The sequence below is a fragment of the Anneissia japonica genome, unplaced genomic scaffold, assembly GCF_011630105.1.
Source record: "Anneissia japonica isolate Jap-2015-1 unplaced genomic scaffold, ASM1163010v1 scaffold288030_len866700_cov218, whole genome shotgun sequence".
NCBI classification, from domain to species: Eukaryota; Metazoa; Echinodermata; class Crinoidea; order Comatulida; family Comatulidae; genus Anneissia; species Anneissia japonica.
Genome location: NW_022728334.1, coordinates 663,404 through 682,573, shown reverse-complemented (window position 1 = coordinate 682,573; position 19,170 = coordinate 663,404). Strand labels below are relative to the sequence as shown.

The 19,170-nt window shown below is 34.7% G+C and overlaps 2 protein-coding genes across 2 annotated transcripts in view; both read right to left on the bottom strand.

Moving 5' to 3' along the window:
* The window catches only part of LOC117114098 (protein rolling stone-like), a 4,570-nt gene extending 3,291 nt beyond the window's left edge, over positions 1-1,279 (bottom strand). Inside the window, exon 1 of the mRNA XM_033257642.1 lies at positions 728-1,279. Within this exon, the coding sequence (XP_033113533.1) occupies positions 728-802 (75 nt within the window). The 5' untranslated portion in view covers positions 803-1,279. The remainder of the gene's footprint in view (positions 1-727) is intronic.
* Positions 1,280-3,336: 2,057 nt separating this feature from the next.
* On the bottom strand, positions 3,337-17,534 carry LOC117114090 (transducin beta-like protein 2). The gene is made up of 12 exons (XM_033257630.1): positions 17,377-17,534; positions 16,590-16,787; positions 15,887-15,938; positions 15,207-15,269; positions 9,909-10,017; positions 8,909-9,014; positions 8,409-8,495; positions 6,477-6,612; positions 6,013-6,062; positions 4,997-5,179; positions 4,632-4,818; positions 3,337-3,719 (listed from the first exon to the last, which is right to left on the bottom strand). The coding sequence occupies exons 1-12, from the start codon at positions 17,510-17,512 to the stop codon at positions 3,674-3,676; spliced, it is 1,353 nt and encodes a 450-aa protein (XP_033113521.1). The 5' UTR covers positions 17,513-17,534; the 3' UTR covers positions 3,337-3,673.
* Positions 17,535-19,170: the final 1,636 nt, after the last annotated feature.

The window sequence follows — 19,170 nt, the reverse complement described above, 5'->3', positions numbered from 1 at the left end:
ACATATATATATATATATATATATATATATATATATATATATATCTATTTTGGTGTATACATAATGAAAAAAGGTACTTTTTCTTGGATTTTTACGAAAGTGGAATATATCTTGAGGTATTTCTAAATGCATTTAAAATTACAGCGTTAGAATGTTTTATATAGGTCTGTCGACATACACGAAGTCAGTTCAGGCATAGGCAACAGTATATACAACGGTGTTGTAATGTAATCGTCCAGGTTTACCGTGCTCTAGATTCATCCTTTGAGTTGGTATGGCCTATGTCGCCATTGTTCACTACTGTTACCGGTTACTATTTGAAGCATATTGATATTTACAGTACATTAATGAATAACGATAATTTATGTAGAACTTTAAATACGTCGTCATGAGCATGCCCAGAGGATTTTATTTAGAATCTATTACAAAGATCCTAAAGACACTATTTTCTTTGTAGAGACTGTTTGGAGGCGTTTTGGGGGTTAAAGGGTCTCGAATTTTTGGTAACAATTTTTAAGAATATGATTTACATTAAAATGAATATAGTTATCGTTTATAGAGATGAGTCACGTACAGGCAATGAATGGAAATGAAAATGAAACAAAAAGTTTTTCGAACATACAGAAAATTGGTAAAGCATCGTTATTGTGTGGTCTACAAATTCTACCAATAATATGAGCAAGCTGTAATGTACTGAATAAACACTATTTTTACTAGGCCTACTTACCTGTGCTTTAGTAAATACATCATTGTCCTTTGTATTTAAGCCAAGATCTTGGCAAGCAACGTTGCAACAACTCATGGTTCCAACCGGCACAAGAGCTACCGTAACGGATATTCTTCCAAACTCCACAGTCGAGTAAATCTATACTCCTTTAGTCCCTGTTCCTCACCAACTTAACCCCCTAAACTCATTCGTAATACTAAATCAATTAATATTTTACCTACTCCTCCACGATATATACAATCGCTCCGAATATCTTCCCAGCTATATAACTGTTTCAACATAAAGCTTTCTGGGAGTTTTTGTTACCGGCGACTGCTGCAACAATAGAGTCTCTTTATGCTTTATTCCTCAACCGTGAAACCTTTCTCTGTTCATGCAACCATAAACGTCAGAATGTGCTGAATGGTAATAGGTAATTATGCCGCTAAAAAAGTTCATTTTAGTAGGTTTATTGTATGATTGTGACACAAATATACACGCCTACATAGTCATGTCTATGAATATGCTCCAGTTTTAGCGGCAAGACACGCCTCAATAGCGAGAGGTTACAGGTTCGAATCCATCAGGCGGAGAGTTTTTCATACAACTGATCAAAAGGAACTTTTCGTTGAAGAGTTACAGTACGACTATAACATTATGTTCCTTTATTCAAGCATTCTTATCTTTTACGTATTTGTTTTATATAGTGCTTACGATGCTACGCAGCAAACATGAATATTATTTCTGAACTTATAGGCCACGGAACAGCAAGACGGTTTCCTGTATTGCATCAGGGAACAGTTAAATTTAACGGTTCCCTAATTGCATTGTTTAAAAAGAATATTTTTGGAGATGTCGCCTTGTCCTTTTAAAATGCTTATAAGTACGCATCACATTGATGTTAGCAGGCACGGTACCCCTGTCGGCTGCTAGCACTTGTTTATTAGGGTTTTCCACACATTCAATAAAATTAGGAATAAGAAGATATGCAGTTTATTAATGATTCACCTGCAAAATTGTTTGTTTGCTATTGTAAGAAAAGAGGAATCAGACAGAAAAAAACTAAAACCCGGGCCACACTGGGACTTTCGCGTACGCAGGATGGTAAACTTCATAATCAGATTGACGTTTACCAGTAAACCTGGTGTGTTGATGTTGTATGTACCTTCAACCATAGAGAAAATAGAACTCTATGTTCAAACAAAGCAATTGTTTTATATTGTATGTTTAAGACATCCTGTAATGGGCGATTCCGCTGTTGGATGCAATTGAAATAAAATAAAATAATAAAATAAAATTCAACAATTTGTTGAATTGTCTTGCTTCAAATCTCTAGCATAATGCCACATTTTGTTGAGATTCGTATAGTTTAGAAAAACTATAGAATATAATTATCTGATCGTCTTGTCAATTACACTTAACAGACAGACAACAGCTTGATCTTATCCATTTCAGTATTTGTTTCCAGATACTCTTCACTACATCAGAAAGAGCATGTAGTATGCGCTATAATGCAAAAACCCTTACGACATTCACTTTCATTAGAAAACAAAACACCAGGAATTAGCATGCATAGTGGAGTTAAGTAGCTTGGTGGTTAAAATCCTTGTCTTCTAATACCAAGGTACTGGGTTCAATTCCTGTAACAGCAAAACTTTTCTCACGACCAAAAACAACTCCACTCCAAAAAGCGACTTAATTTATAAAGTATAATTCCATCCTGTAAGTGGATGTGAAGGCAATAAAACAAAGAACAAAGAAATGGCTCCCTCACTTGCCTTTTTATTTCGATCCTCAAATCGTTCAACGTTGGATCCTAATCGGTTTAAAATGCAAAATGATTGCATAATAATGGTTGTAGCACTGATAAACGAATTCATACTTTGTTACAAGAAAGTCCATTCTGGACATTACATTATATATATATTAACTTATATGGTATTTTCCTCTTTCCTTTATGAATACGCTAATTTTATAAATAGCACACTATAGTATCTTTGTGATGCAGACGAGAGATAGCTGGAATGGGTTTACTGGGTAGCTCAGACACGAAGAGACCATACATCGAGCCCTTTCAGACTTTAGTATAAAGCAATATATGAATCCAACAACATTAAATCTTTATAACATTATTTATTTAGCTCTGTCCACACTGTCTGTCATGTGACAATCACATGACAGACATTTGTCACAGGAAATTACACTGTGAATAGTGCATAACATAATCACTGAATTAATGCACAGTATTAAGTGGTTATTGAATGTTTGTGACTGACATTCTAATCGGTTTAACTTTGCATTTTCTTCAGATTAAATTTTTGTTATTTTAAACTATTTAATGCTGCTTTGTATTGTTTATTATTCTTCAGTTTCTTAACTTCTTTCTATGATTTTTAATTGCCTTTCGTCATTTTGTCTGTTTTCCTTCTTTCAAAGTTAGGCAGACATAGGACAAACATAATTTACTTTTGACTGTCCTGGCAAACCTGGATCATGCATCTGAATGTATTCTTCACCTTCTTTATTTTTCATTGTTTTTATTTTTTATCTTGCAATTTTTTTACTCTGCTTGTAAGTTCATTTATATATGTTCAGTTGAAAAATAATAAAAAAAATATACAAAACAATAATCACTGCTTTATTTAAATATTACTTTATTGAAGAAAATGACATTTAAATCATTATAACTTACAGAATCCCCTTCTCTTCTCAACCAATTAGTTTTACAGGAGGAAATGAACTGACAATTCTTAATTTTTAGAATAAAACACAATAATGTTGGACAAGTACTGTATTAATTAATAATAGGTTAAAAATGATAAAATATAATTGGAAATACTGCAATGTGTTACTGAAGACAATCCATGTTTTAAGCTCCTCATTTTAAGTTACATTTTTAAAGATGAAGATTGATTTGTAATGTAGTGAATTATCTGATCCATTCATGGCGCATCCATTTCAATTGCACTACACAGAACCATTCATTCCTTCATGCAAGGATTCAAGCTTCTCTCTGCAAAAACAAGATACCATGGCATACGTTTTAATTAACATCATGGTGGTATAAAATCATACAAATCTGTGAGATAAAACTAAAAGAACAAGGCAGCTCTTAAAAGAATAGTTTGAACATTTCAGGAAGACAAGCCTTTGTGCACATAGTGTATTTAATCAGGTAAAACATAAATGAACAAATAAGCACCACAGCCCTTATAGACAACACCATATGGTGCTCACTCAAATGGGGCTCTATTTATGGACAGTGATTGTGTCATAATGGATACCACAGATGTAACTGACTTCCAATGTTAGTAATACAATTTCTGTGACAAATCAGCTGTCTAATAGTGTCCCAATGATACCAAAAATTAATTTTTAAAAACATATCTAATTAGCACAACAGTTTTTCTTTTGGAGTTTGCCTAGCAAAAAGTTATGTATGCTGCTAAGATGATTTGAAAGTAACACTATTGTACCACCACCAGGAAGTTGCAATCTATTGTTTTTTCAATCAAATAAATATTTTAGATCATGTTTGTTTTTAACAACTTTACACTAAACTATAACAATTCTGTAAATAAAGTCACGTTTTATTGTTTAAAGGTTTGAATGGCCAAGTACACCATATAAATAGTTCTGAAAAGAACTGTTGTTTGTTGAGAAATCATGTTTAATAAACTTGTGTTATAACAAAAGATATGGGAAAATTGTACAAACTTAGAAAAGACAAACATGCAAACTTGTTCCTGCCTTTACATAGGTCACAATGGAATGCTCTAGGCAGGAACACTTCGAAATGCTTTAGGCAGGAATGTGTTCTTATGTTTTTCATTTTCTGAGTTGTTATTGAAAAAATGATTGTTTTTGTTGCTAGAGATTAAGTGTGTTCTGTCTTTTATCTTATATTATGTTAGTACAAACTTACTTTTCAGTCTTGAGCTGCTGTTGCAGTCTTTCTTTGACTGTCTTACTTGTGGCTTTAACCAACTTCTTCTCCATCTCTGTAATGTTAGCCTTGCAGCCAGTGACGTTGTGGAATACCTGTATGTGTCTATCACCACTTGTCACAAGGTAGTAACTGCTAGGGCTAAAGGCTATCGATGTAATTGGTACTGAAAGAAAACCCCATAAAATTGTCTTCGTTTGTATAACAAAAAGTAGTAACAACTGCTTATCTAGATGGACTATGCAAGGTGTTTGCAGGGCCGTATCCAGGATTGCCATTGGGGAGGGGGGGTTACAAAGAACAACAATAATAAATATAATAGCAATAATAGCTGCATAACTTACAGGCATGAACGTCTTCGTATTCCTGTTCTGCATCTCCTGTATCAGCATTATAGACATAAATATTGGTACCAGCTGCTATGGCGATAGTGTGAGAGTCATAGGACAGAGATATCTTACTAGGACCAGTGTGATTCCAGGACCCTGTGCGAAGCAGGTAAGGATCTTGCTGCTTCATGTACTCAACTGCAATACAGGAACCAGTGTTATTAAAACATTTTACACTATGTGGCTAGAGGGCCATAACATGTAATTACATACAATGATTCAACCTATTTTAAAAATACATGAAAAGAAATGCATAATATAAAATTATAATAATTAAAATTTGGTTCACTCAAATTCATGCGACTTTTTTTGTTGTGATCCCTTACATAAATAAGTAAATTATACATAGGATAGATATAGACAGAATGAATAATTAAAAAATTTGTTATAAATTATTTAAACCTAAATTTACTCCACTGATAATTGAATATATACATATTTTGCAATAAGTTAATCAGGGCTGGACAAAGTGCACAACCACACAACCGGCGGTTATGTGAAAAGGGAAAAATAATTCATGATTTTCACATTAATTCACTCCTCGTTATGACAGTGATCTCCCCCCACCACCGAAAACCACCACTGGTGGGCTATAGTGCACAAATAACATTTGGTGGTGAAGGCATCTTATCAAGATATTTGTTTTGTAGTTTGTAGGCACAAAATGTTTTTTTTTTCAGGCCAAAAGTTAGTAACAATAAAAGCAGCATATGTGAATAAATGTACACAGAAGGGTATAGCTCTTAATTTTAGTAACTTTTCAATCTCTTGTATTCTTAATCATTGAATCTATTGACTGGCAGTAGTAAAACCAGAGGGGAAGGGTAAAAGGCATGTTTCCCCTGACTTGCCATAACCAGACATCTATAAAATAATGAGACCATACATGTACAGCAGTAGTAGTTTGCATCCGCCTCTTCTACTCATATTATGTCCAATATATTGTATATACAGTACAATGTATTACTTACCATCTGTATCCCATAATTTCCAAGTACCATCTTTAGAAACAGTAGCCATTCTGACATTGAAAATAAAAACATTTGGATCAAGAAGAGATGAAAGTAAATCTTAAGCTGTCCTTCAGGTCGATGCCTCATAAATGATATTACAATACCTTATGGCAATAATAATGATTTAACTACCATTCCACCTATGATAATAGAAACATGAAAAACATTGGCTATCGTCTTAGTGTAAAAACTTCTCTTATTTCTTTTATTTTCTATATGAACAATTGCTTTTGTCATTATCGTGATAGTTGCAAGTATAAACAGGCAAATAATTAGAATTGTTTACAAATTCACTGAACTGAAACTGAAAAAATACCAAATATACCAATAGTTAGTAATCAATCAACTACTCTTGACTTTTTGAATTATTAGATTAAAAAAAAAAATAAAATTTTGCAACTGATAATTTAAAAATTATTTACCTGGTTGAATCTAGATTGAATGAAAAATGATAAACACTAGCAGAGTGTCCTTTTAGTTCCATGGCACGACGAACCTCTGAAAATTCACCGCTTTTGGTAAACACAACTTCCCATAATTTAACATCAGGTGTAAATCCTAGTGGATGCAAACATCACATAAATTCCATTAAAAAAAATATACAACAACAAGGGACAGTAGGAGCTGTGTGTTTGATTTATTTTGTAATTAACCAGACCTGTGATAAGAAGGTTGTTTCTACGTACATTAATAATGGCAGCATAATTATGAAAACATTTCTGGTTGTTCAACAAAAGATTATTGAAACCTGTAATATTAGTACAGAAGAGCAACAGCTTAGGTTTACATAGAAACAAAAAGATGTGAATTTCGTAAAAATTGAGAATAGGTGTGAAACAGAAATGTTGATTTAAAAGCTATCATTCTACTAGTTAAGATTATAACAGAGCTTAGTCCATATTATATAATCATATGTGACAAAAATTATATCTGGGTAATATTCAATTCAAAGTAACATTTATTTGATTCCTTTTCCAGTTCAAGTACAAAAAAAAAATAATTCAGGGGTAAAGGAAAAAGGCACAGACCCTGGAAGAAAAACTCTTGTGAAGGGTCAGCCTGAAACAGTATGACAAAAAGGGGACACAAAAACAAACAGAAAGAAAAAGGTCATGGACAAAACAGGACAAACAAGACACAACCAAACAAGAAAGCAAACGATTCAAATTAGACCAAGAAACCGAGCACAATTAACGTGCAAAACAAGGGGGATAATAAGGACAATATTTACTTTAAAGTTTAATAACTAGAAGTAAGGTGTTTCTTTAGCTGGATTGAAAACGATCTGTTATAAATGGCATCGGCTACTAGGGGAGGTAAGGAATTTCATAGTTTAGGGCCAGTAAACATAATATTATGTTGGTTGGAAATAATTTGTCTTATGACTGGGAATGTAAACATCAGATCTACCTCGAGTGCAATAAATGTGAAGAGCGGAATTGAATTTGAAAATGTCACAAAAATACTTTGGTAAAATGAAGTGAGATATGACATCATCATGCCTTTATAAAGGCACATCACACAAATTTGTCACGTAAAATTTGATAGTATGGATGGAGGTAAGACAGCCTAAAATTACCCCAGCCACTGTAACAAAGCAAGCTACTTACTGTTCATTCTCAGGCCCAATAATTTTAATATTAATGTGAATTGAATTGTATTTTTTCCTATCTTAATTGTGTAGTTTAAGCAATTTTAACTTATCTTATTTTTCTTAATTTCCTCTCAATTTTAACTGATAGTAATGTTTTATTGGCCATTGTAATTTAAGTAATATATGTCCCTATTTATTTTTTAATTGATTGTTTATCTTGTTTTGGTGTAGTTATAATGTGAAGCGCCTTTGAACATGATTACTTATGGAAAGGGCGCTATAAAAATTTGGTAAATAAATAAATAAATAAATAAGTAAGTATGCTTTATAAAATTATTTTTTAAAGTCATGATTTTTGACAGAATTTGCTAAGTATTTTAACTACTTAGTTCTACATAGCTCAAAGGTTTAATTATTGTTCGTGTTGCCACTAAAACAAAATACAATAATTTAGTTAATTTTCATCCTAAAGTATGTAACTAAATTGTCTACTGTCAGGTTAAACCCAAGAGCCTTGTATCTGATCAGATTATAGATTTTTATGTAAAGCCCTATTCACACTGTCACATTTTATTTCACAGAAACATGTGACATGCCTAAATATGGTCATGACAACTTCACATCATTACTATATATGGGCATACAACAGTTTTTTTGAAAAAGAAAATTTGATTCTGGACAGAGCTTAAGACTGAACATGTTTGATCAGACTTTGCCTATCTGAGCAAACAAATCATGTTTGCTGGAATATTTCACCTACCACAGGATGCAACAAATCGGCCACAATGCGATACAGCAGCATGATTGTTATTCATATGGTGTGTGTCTATTGTTGTTAGCACTTCACCTAAAGTACAAAACATGACATTCAGTGTTATTAGTTGGTGGACACAGGACTTTGAAATAGAGGGGACTCAGGGAGGGACTTTTATAGGCTTTTACAGATGGAAGGTTCAGACTACCTCAGCCCTGCCATAGTTGGAGCTGAGATACAAAATATTAAGGTTAGGCCCTTTAGATGACTAGAAATTGCACACTCAGACCAAGTTTGAATGTAATTTTATATATTTTCAATTTGTTTTTTAATTAAAAAAAAAAGATAAGATAACTTTTATTGTCCAACATAATAGAGGCCCACATCCTTGAATCTGCCCCTGGATATTACATGCTTGATTGGGAACTTTTCATTCAAGGATATTTCCATCTGTTAGTTAACCTCTTAACTGATCTTCTCATAGAAATGCAATCCTCAAATTTTACCTTTTAGATCCCAAATAATGATTGTTGTATCACCAGTTGCTGTCATAATGTAACTGCCATTTGGCACTGAACCGATACCAATATCAATTATGTCCAATACATGTTTCTGAAAGAAAAAGGATAACACAGTTTTGAAATGGTTTGGAGCAGCGGGAATGGTTTGGTATCCCAGGCACGAGGTAGGTGATTCAATCCCTTGCAGTGTATTGCGCTTGTGTCCTTGAGCATCTGCATTGCTTCTCTCCACAGGGGTGGCGCCAGCGGGGGTCCACAGCCCCCCTGTCGGGGGGTGCTGCCCCCCCCCCCCCCGTCGGGGTGAAAAAGCACAATTCGTCAGGGAGAAAAAAAAATTATATGTATTTTCTACATATTACTAGACTCTAAAATCGATTAAATGAGCCTTTTGAAACCCCTAAATTTTTCAAATTTTCTGGGGCCTTCGCCCCATGGAGCATTTTCGAAAAATTTAAATCGAAGCTCGACCACGCCAACATTGCTTTCGTCGGGGAAATCTGACCCCTCGTCGGGCAAATCCTGGCGCCAACCCTGTCTCTCCACCTTGGAGTATAAATGGGTACCTGGTAGGGTTGCCTGCTACTGTGCTGATTACCACCAGCAACACTTAAAGCATGTGGACCCAATGACCAGGGAAAATAACTGAGCTTTATAACACCAAGGAAGAGGCGCATTATAAATGCCTACAGTATGCCAGTACCATTCCAATCAAATGAATCAAATTCTATGACTTGTTCTCAGTACTCGAATTCACTTTACACTTACTACTGTATCAATGCTGGCCTCAAACAAGCTCTAGTAATACATCAAATACATCATGTTAATTGGAATTTAATCCACTGACATGAGTGTTTTCATAAAGTTTTAAAGTTTTAAAGTCTGTGTATTTGTTGGTAATAAAACTTGATACACTGGTTAGAGTATTTTATAGTGACAAGTTACTTATTACTAGCTGTTGAAAAAACAAAATTAAACAAAATTTCACCTTCGGAAAATCCAGTACGTTTGTAATGCTAGCAGCGTTACCATCTTCTTTTTTCCCGATTTTAAAAACTCTGATACAGTTACCATTAGATATACTTGTTATAAAAGCTCTGTAAAAAAATGGAATCCAGTGATAAAATCGGTTAGTTTAGAAATCTATCGTGAAATCATCAATTTAATTTTAAAATAATTTTTCTATCCTCGAGCCAGAAGTACTTTTCACCAGTATTCTTTAAACTGAGATAGTGCAGGCCTGGCCTTTTAAAAATCGTAGACGAGTTACAAACCACTATCCTCGATATTTTTTGGCGAGCTGTTGGAGTGCTTCAAATCGCTCTTCTTGTGCTTTTTAGGCGAGCTTTCAGGAAAAAAATGACTCCCCACCAATGAAAAAATCTTTAAGATGCATGTTTGTTAAAACATTCATCCAGGTCACCATATCATATAGTAAATACTGTATTAATACTCACCAAGAGTGCAAATAGCCTGAACATATCAATAATAGGAATGCAATGTTTACTGTTCTGTAATTATTGGACAAAATATTATTAAAAATAAATCTTCACAAAACTGAAAACTGATTGATACGTTTTTTTTCTCTATGTTTGTGAGGATGAAGTGAAGTGAAGACACTTGTTATTTCATATGTAAACTTGACAACAATCACAGGTCCTACTAAACACCAAACAGGACCAAACAAATTTTGACAATTTATTAATTGCTAAAGTATAAAAGTTACTAGTACAGAAAAGACAATTATTGGTCCCGTTTGATGTTTGGAATGGCCAACAATAACAACCAGAGACAACTATTTAACAATTGATCATAACGTTTATTCAACTTCAACAATCTTTCAACGTTTTTTAGAAGTCTGAATCATCAGAAGCCATGCTTAACAATCTGACTTTCTTTAGAAGTCTGAATCATCAGTAGCCATGCTTCCCAGTTCAGAACCAGATTCACTATGTATCAGTTCATCAAAGTCACCATTATAATAATGGCCACTGTCTGACACATCACTAGTTTTTGCAGAAGAGTCTGTTGAGGACTCATCTTCAGACCCTGACGACTCACTTTCTGAATATACGGACACTTGGTGACTTTGTTTTCTTTTTTTTTCTGATACCCCAACTGTTTTCTGTTTTAAGTTTCTCTTTGATGACATGTGCTTTCTTAGTGCACTTTCTATAATGTCTACTTTATCAGTCCATGAGGAATGGTTGCTCTTAATTATTAGTAAATTTTCCATAGTTGAATGATTTAATGACAGTCTTCTGTCCGACAACATATTAGTTAGAATACTGAATGTGCGCTTAACAGTTGAGTTACTGGGGCGTATGCATAGGATAATTTCAACCAACTTTATCAAACATGGAAATTCTATACAGACAGATCTCTATACAAACTGAAGAAAAAAAAGAGTATTTTCTAATCTTAAGCAGGTACCCTCTCAATTTGGGCTTCGATGCCCGGTACGCATTGTTAGCAATAACATTCTCGATGCATTGGCTGAAAATAACCCCTTTTCTCTGATGATTTATAAATCTTGTACCATGCACTTTAGGGAATGAATACACCTGAACATGGCTATTCTTTGCCAGCTGTTTAAACTCCCTCGATAGCTTACCAGAACGTTTCATAGTGTAGTAAATTGATACCATAAAATCCTTAATATCACTAAACTGCTTTAATTTTAAAAGCGAGTCTTTTAGAGCCAACTCAAGTCTGTGGCTAACACAGTGCACCGTAACCAGCCAACTTCTTTCTCTTTTAAGTTGCTGAAGTATACCATTGTAAATTCCTGTGTTTACTGATGGTCCGTCAGACGTTGCAGAAACCATAATGTTGATGAATCTGTAGAATGAGAAAAAGCAGTTGGATTAACCAAATGATTATTGTAATGTTATTTTTAATGAAGACTTGGATTTGGCCTTTTTATTGTGAAATATATAGTGATGTTTTTATTTATCTCAAGTTTAATTTATTTAACTGCACTTTACTTTATTTTTTTATTTTAAAGAACCGCAAGTAATAATTAAGTTTTTATTTATCAACACGTTGATGTTAAGAGCAGCTCAAGTTTGTTAACCATTAAAACAGCAATACCTGTGTGTTGTCCGTGTTTGTTTAAATACTACTGTACTGTGTAAGAAAATTGAGGGAACATATTGCTGTTGAAATATTTTTGTTACTGTTTGAGTAAAATCAATTAAAATTATTCCTCACCTTTCGGGTGGTAGCTTGAGCTTCGAACTGAATGCTGCATCAATTGTCCTTTTAAGGTTGTTCGTGTTTGCATCACCAAAGTCATCTATATCCTGTAGTGCTACTGTGTAGTACACCGCTATCCCATTATGCACGGTTCTCACAAGTACTAATTCTTTTTCCGATTCTGTGTTTTTTTAGGTTGAGATCCGTCGGTCAATACAGAAAAGGCAGTTGCACTGCACAAAATAACAGCCACTTTTTCTCTAATGGCTTCAGCAAGCTCTGATACAAACTGTGCAGCTACCTTTCCCCTATCACAACCTTCTATCAATTGCACCACATTTTCTTTTTGACACTTGACTAATGTTTTAAAACTTATGAGGGGCATGTTACCAGCTTCTGCCAAAGAATATGCCGTTTTTAATAGTTTCCGGTATGCTTCTTCAGCTTGTTTGTGAACGAGATCCTTTATTTTGGGCTGGTCTCTATTTGTTGTTGAACTTGTACTACTACTTCCTTTAACATCATCTCCTTGTCGTGTATCAAAAAACAGTCTTAATTTATGTGCCTAGAAAAAAAAAAAAAAAATAGCCTGATCATTAATATTTTTAAATTAAAAACACAAAGTTTGATAAAAAAAAAACAACAAACAAACTTGTGTCTATTTAATTGAATAATCTAGAACCAGAAACACCCCTAGGCCTACATGCTCCACCCTGAATCAAAATATCCCGAATGTAAGGCCTAGGCTACTTACTTTTACTACTAAGTAGATCCCTATTTTAAACCTAGGCCCTAACACAGGGAATACTGTATAGACGATAGGAGTTTCCCGACATGTCAGCCATGTGCAATGAAAGGTTAAAATTTGTTGTGTTAAAATAAAAAAAAGCATGCCCTAATAATTAACTTGCCTACGGTGTAAAACTAAAACATCCATCAAACCACACGCAGCAACAGAAATGATTAAACACCGTCTAACTATTAAACTAAATCCTTTCCGAGCCACTGGGGCTCATAGGGCTGGAGCTTACCCCCAGTTTCTGCAGTGTGAAGCGGATGAGAGTTGTACTCCCCGTGGACGGGACACTAGTCCGTCGCAAGTTAGTCCCAGAAGATTGCTTGTACCCATTGATACAGCTGGGTGGACTGAAGCAATGTAGCTAAAGTGCCTTGCCCAAGGACACAAGCAAATCTGCATAGCGGAGACTCGAAACCCCGACCTTATGATTGTAAAAGCCCAAACCTGAACCGCTGCGCCAAACCGCTAAACACCGTCTAGGCCTAGCCTATTCATATAAAATCTTTAGTACTTACCATCGATTCTATGTGTCGTTTTGCTGTGTATTTCGTTACGAAATTCGTCCCGCTGGCGTACTTTTCAACCTCTTTTGCAGCTATACCCTTTATAGTACTGTCATTTTTGATGAGTTCAAGATTCCGCCTACAACTTTTACACCATATATTTTTCACTAGTGTCACCCCATTGCAGACGCTAGTATTGTACCCGTAAACATGGCTCAAATTCCACTTCATAAAAGTATTTAACTGTACTGAATTCGGCATCATCAGGTAATCGTAAAAATATTAGCTGTATTAAAATGGCGATGACTGATCGCATAACTGACTGAAAGCATGACGCAGTTCAGACATCGATGAACTCCCGGCCCGGCCCCGCTTTTGCAGCGCGCATTAAGACAGACCTGGGAATCATTATTATGGGATGGATGGGGAGGAGTAGCGCGTTACCGCATCTCTCGGTGGCCTTGGATGACCTTTTGATCGCCAGATGGCCAGAGACAAACAAAAAATAATGATTTATCCTAGAATTATTTTAGATGCGTGATATTTTGCGCTCCTTGTGGTGGATTGAGAAGCGCTGTAGCGCGCGATCGCGCGCCTTAAAATAATAATAATAATATTGTGGCTAGTAATCAGCGCAGTGTTGGAACCTACCAGGTACCCACTTGTACAGTACTCCTGGGTGGAGAAAGGCAACCGTAGATAAAGTGCCTTGCCCAAGGACACAAGCGATTTGCAGAAGGCCTGTAGTGACTGTTGCTATTCTAGTTTCTATTGCTGCCTAATAGTTCCTGTTGCAAACCGACAATTTCATTTGCTAGGCATACAACCATGTTTAATACTAATATTAGCATGCTATAGTAGGGTAGGCTTTGTAACACTGTGTTGTTATTGAGTACTAAAAAATGGCTTTCATAAAATATTAATAACAAAGCACATTCAATCTCATGGCTTGAGGGCAATTACTGTGGAGCCCTGTATTTTCGCGGCCCTATATTTTTTGCACATTTACAATTTTCATCCGTTTTTTTAACATGATGCAAAAACCTACAATTATGTTTTTTTAGTCTATGTTTTATTAGCTGGAGTTCCCAATTTTGGTGGGGTTCTCCAGATTTTTCTAGCAATTTCCTACCCTTCCGATTTTTAACTGCTCCACGGCACTGCTTGAACAAGGTTTTTTTAAAATCGCAATCGTTGTCTTATCGCAAAAATTAAGGGTGCGCAAAAATAAAGGGCTTTACAGTATATTTATATCTTTAGATGCTCAGAAAACAATGTAGTGGAGGCAAACTTAGAGAAGAAATTAGGACTAGGCTAGTCTATTCTTTGTACAGAGTTAACAGAGCATACAAATGTACAATAGCTCGGCCTAGTCCTAGATGAAATAATACTGGTGATAAAGTGATTAACCTTTAAAGCAATTATTGTATTACTGGAATGGAAAATAATGACCTGTAGAAGCCATTATTTCCTTCACAAATTTGTTTATTTATTTTATATTTATTTTTTATTTATTTTTTAAATTTTTATTTTTTTTAAAAATATATTTTGATATGATTCTTGGTCTGAATACTGCCAGCGCCTCAAAACTGTTCAATAATTGCTTTTTAGTAAGCAACATAAAATAAAAGAAATAGGCCTGGATTGTTTTGATAATATAAAAATGACGATAACAGCAAGTCAAAAGTAATATTAGCAACAATAACAACAAATATTAATTACAATCAGGAGCAATGTACAGTATGGATTGATATACTGTAGTGTAAAGTTAGAAACAAGTACTTACTTGCAATCTGGACTAAATTTCACATTTGTTCCATGATCATATTCCACATTTCCTCTCAAACATCTGGGAAAAATATTAATCATATAATTACAATAATGATCAAATATGTATAACTGACACTTATGATACAACACTATCATAAACACATAATGTATTTTACAGATGTTATTATTTTAATCATCAGTCTTCACATTTAGACACATTCTAGATTTTGCAATGTATACTGAGATAAACACAATTGATTTTAGTGCTTTACAACAGATGTAAAAATTATAAGTATTAAACAATTTAAGATTAAAATTTAACATTTAATAAGACAACTTTTATTGCATGACATACTGTACACTTAACATATGTTTTATCTGTGACAAAATGAAACACATAAAACAAATAGTAGGCCTACAATCAAAACACAGTGTACTGTAGCATCTAAAATTAAGTACAAAAGGTTAATGTCATTTAGTTTCAAATTACAACAAGAAAATAATATAAATTGGTAATATTCTAAAATGTACAAAGCTGAGAGGCAGAATGTAATCCTAACTATTTTAAAGGTTAGTTATACTTCTTTTTACTGTGCAAATTAAGATTGTTCTATTGTATAATTTTATTTATTATTTTATTTATTTTATATATTTCAACTTTTGTTTACCAAAGCCACAATATTTTCTTAGACTTACTTGTGCTCTTTATCCTTAAACTCTTTCAAACTCCAAATGCGTACAGTGCGATCTAAACAAAAAATACAAACACTGTAATCATAATACTAAATCATAGTCATATTTTTTTTATTCTAGTACAAAACAACTTACCAGTAATTGGCTGAGTTTTCTGAAGGCTGATACAAAGAAACCAGAAAATATAAGCCATTACAGGCCATTACAGTAATATGCTCTTTAGATCAATAAAAGCCACTAAACACTCTTCTCTGGTGAGAACAGGCTTGTGTTAGATGTGTTATAAAAACAAATGGTGAATGTTTTGTATTCGTGCAATGCAGATAGTATTTTCATTCGTTGAAAGATTGACTGTTCCAACGAATGAAAATATTCTTCCCATTGCACTCATAAACATTATTATTTGTATAATAGTTTTTATACCAACTATTTATTTTTTAGTTTTTAACATTGTTAAGTCACACATAATACACCATGAGCATTTTGCATAAAACTTAATTAGGAAACGGATACTGTAGGCTTACTGTTCCGACATGCCATAGTACATTAAGATATCAAGACTAAAGTTAAGGTTAGGGTAAAGTCAGCTTCATAAATCAATACATCAGATTTGTGTAAAATCATCACAAAAATATCTGTGGTGAATTATTTATGCTAAATATAAATCTGTACAGTTTAGTATAAACAAAAATAGAAAACGTATTACCTTCTGCACATGATGCAAGATATTTGCCATTTATACTAAAGTCTAAATCTACCACATTGTCCGAGTGACCTTTTAAGGTAGCTGCTAAATAAGGGTGTGTAAATGAATGCTGTTGCTTCTTCGGTGCCTTTCCTTGCTGCTTTGATTTCTTGCTTTGTTGTTGTGGGTTTTTTTTCTCTTTCTTTGTGGATTTCTCATCTACATTAATCAGAATGTTAGAGTTATATAGATATAAGAGTTAATTTCTAGAATCTAAAACTATTTTATAAATTTGATATATGACCTATGCCTAGCATTTAAACTTTTTCGAAAGCATTCATTATTTCTATCTATATTTTCCAATAATTGTTATCTTTACAAAGTATTATAAATAGGCATTGTTATGCTACAGTAGTACTGAAAAGTAGGGCCTAATCTAGCCCTAGGAAAACTGAGGAAGGAACAGTCTCACACTGTTGTTTGGCGTGCCCTCCTCCGTGCTGTAAAAACATATTTATTTTTTAGGATAGCCCTGGGCCTACTGTAGGCCTAGACCTATTTACAAACATTGGATTATCAAGAAAGAAAGAAAGAAAGGGTAAAAATAAAGAATGATGTACAGGTCTGGGACCCAGCCCTGATACCTACCTGTAGAGTAGCCCTAGTCTAGGCCTCTAGATATAAAGAAAATGCGTCTCTCTCTCTCTCTCTCGCTCGGGCTTGCCCTAGATAAACAATGAAGCCAGTCCTACTAGCATGAGCCGGGCTAGAGAAAGTGATACCTAAAGTAAATATAACCAGTACCTACCGTGTTCTTGATGTTCCTCCTCTTTTTCACCTCTTACTGAATTGCATAAAAGTATGAGAACCAAAACTATGGCTCCGACAGCAGCCGTCAAAACCAAAACAGGTACGCTTTCATCGGCCACGTCTGTATTCGCCATGTTCTTAAAAGCAAAGGACGCCATCTACAGGGCCACATTTAATTAAGTTTACAGAGTAGCAGTTAAGTAAAGTAGCACTGTCACATGCAACAACCTAACTTTACTGAGATAATGAGCGTCTAGTAAACTTCAGTACACTTTTTTTTTTTTTTTTTTTTTTTTTTTTTTTTTTTTTTTTATATGTAAGAACACATTTTATAGGAACACTGAGGCTGAAATTTCTTAAACAATAAGAACAAAATAAGAACAAATTGAGGCTGAAGTAAAATGTCAAATGAGGTTTTTGAAAAACCAAAAACAAATTATATCTGTACCTTACTGTAGGCCTATGTGCAGTTATGTAGGTGACATATAATACTCCCTATAACCAGGTGTATTGTCATTTGGGGCCATTTTTACCAGGCCTTTTTTCTGGGGCAATTTTTCCAGGGCATTTTTTTAAGGCCCATTTTTGCTGTACAATAATAATTTTCTATGTTTGAAAAGTGTGTAAAATAAGAAAAAATTAAGAACATTTTGAGCCTGAAATCGGCCAAAAAATAAGAACACTGAGCCTGGGCAAAATTTACTGGTTCATTCATATGAAAAAAAAAACTAAGTGTAATGATATGTTATAGACAATAATATACAGTAGGCTATTCTGACTTTCTTGTATGTTCCTTTATTGGTATCTTGTTATCAACTGCCTTAAGGCTCATGTGTCCTTACCACAGAGCTATTTATTAATTCTTATTATATCGGTAGTTGCTAAATACAACGGGTTCAGCCGAGGGGGCGTGGCTTGTATATGGTGACGTCAAGTATAATTAAGCCGTCTACCAAAAAACATCACACTACACTGACTGTGTGACCAATGTGAATTTAGCAAGGCGAGCAGGCTAGGGTTTAGCTTATGTTTTCTCTTGTGCTGCTGCTACGAGCGGGTGAGGGACGATCGAGTCCATTTTCAGACAATTGGCCTAAGTAGTATGGACGTTATAGGTCTAGGCTCCTGGGTTACGTCGGACCAGGAGGTCTTTTCAGTAGTCTGGTGCCTAGACCTAGATTGTGCGTCCAGCAACCCGCAGCAGTCCGTCTAGGCCTATGCCTCATTTACGTGATGTTAGGCGCATGCAGAATCTGTTGTAAGACCCTCGCCTGGCTACTGAAAAATCTGCACTGAATAGGCGCATATGGGCCTACATAACATTACAATACAAAATACACGACATTGGAAAGTTAATATATTACTTAAATTGCATATATATAACATTCGGTTCCTTTCTCTTTTTCTGGATTATAGCCGGCAATATTCAAATCAGTGAACACTAAAAAAAATCTGAACTTCAGCAGTCATGTTGTAAAAGTTGTAATTTTAATTTATAAGGCCCTCGAGGTCCCCGACGAAAAAAGTGAACTTCGGACGTCCCTCAATATCCGTCGAAAGTGTTCCTCTTGGCTCCCCACCAACCCCCGAAAAAGAATTGGTTTGAAAGGCTTACTTAGTCGATTTTGGTGTCTACTAATATGTAGAAAATACATTACATTTTCCCCCCCCGACGAATTGAGGTTTTTCTCCACGACAGGGGGTGGAAGAGGAGCCAGATCTCCCTGACGGGGGCCCTGCCCCACCCCCACCCGCTTCCCCTGCTAAGTACAGTGTACTATAGTAGGGCCTA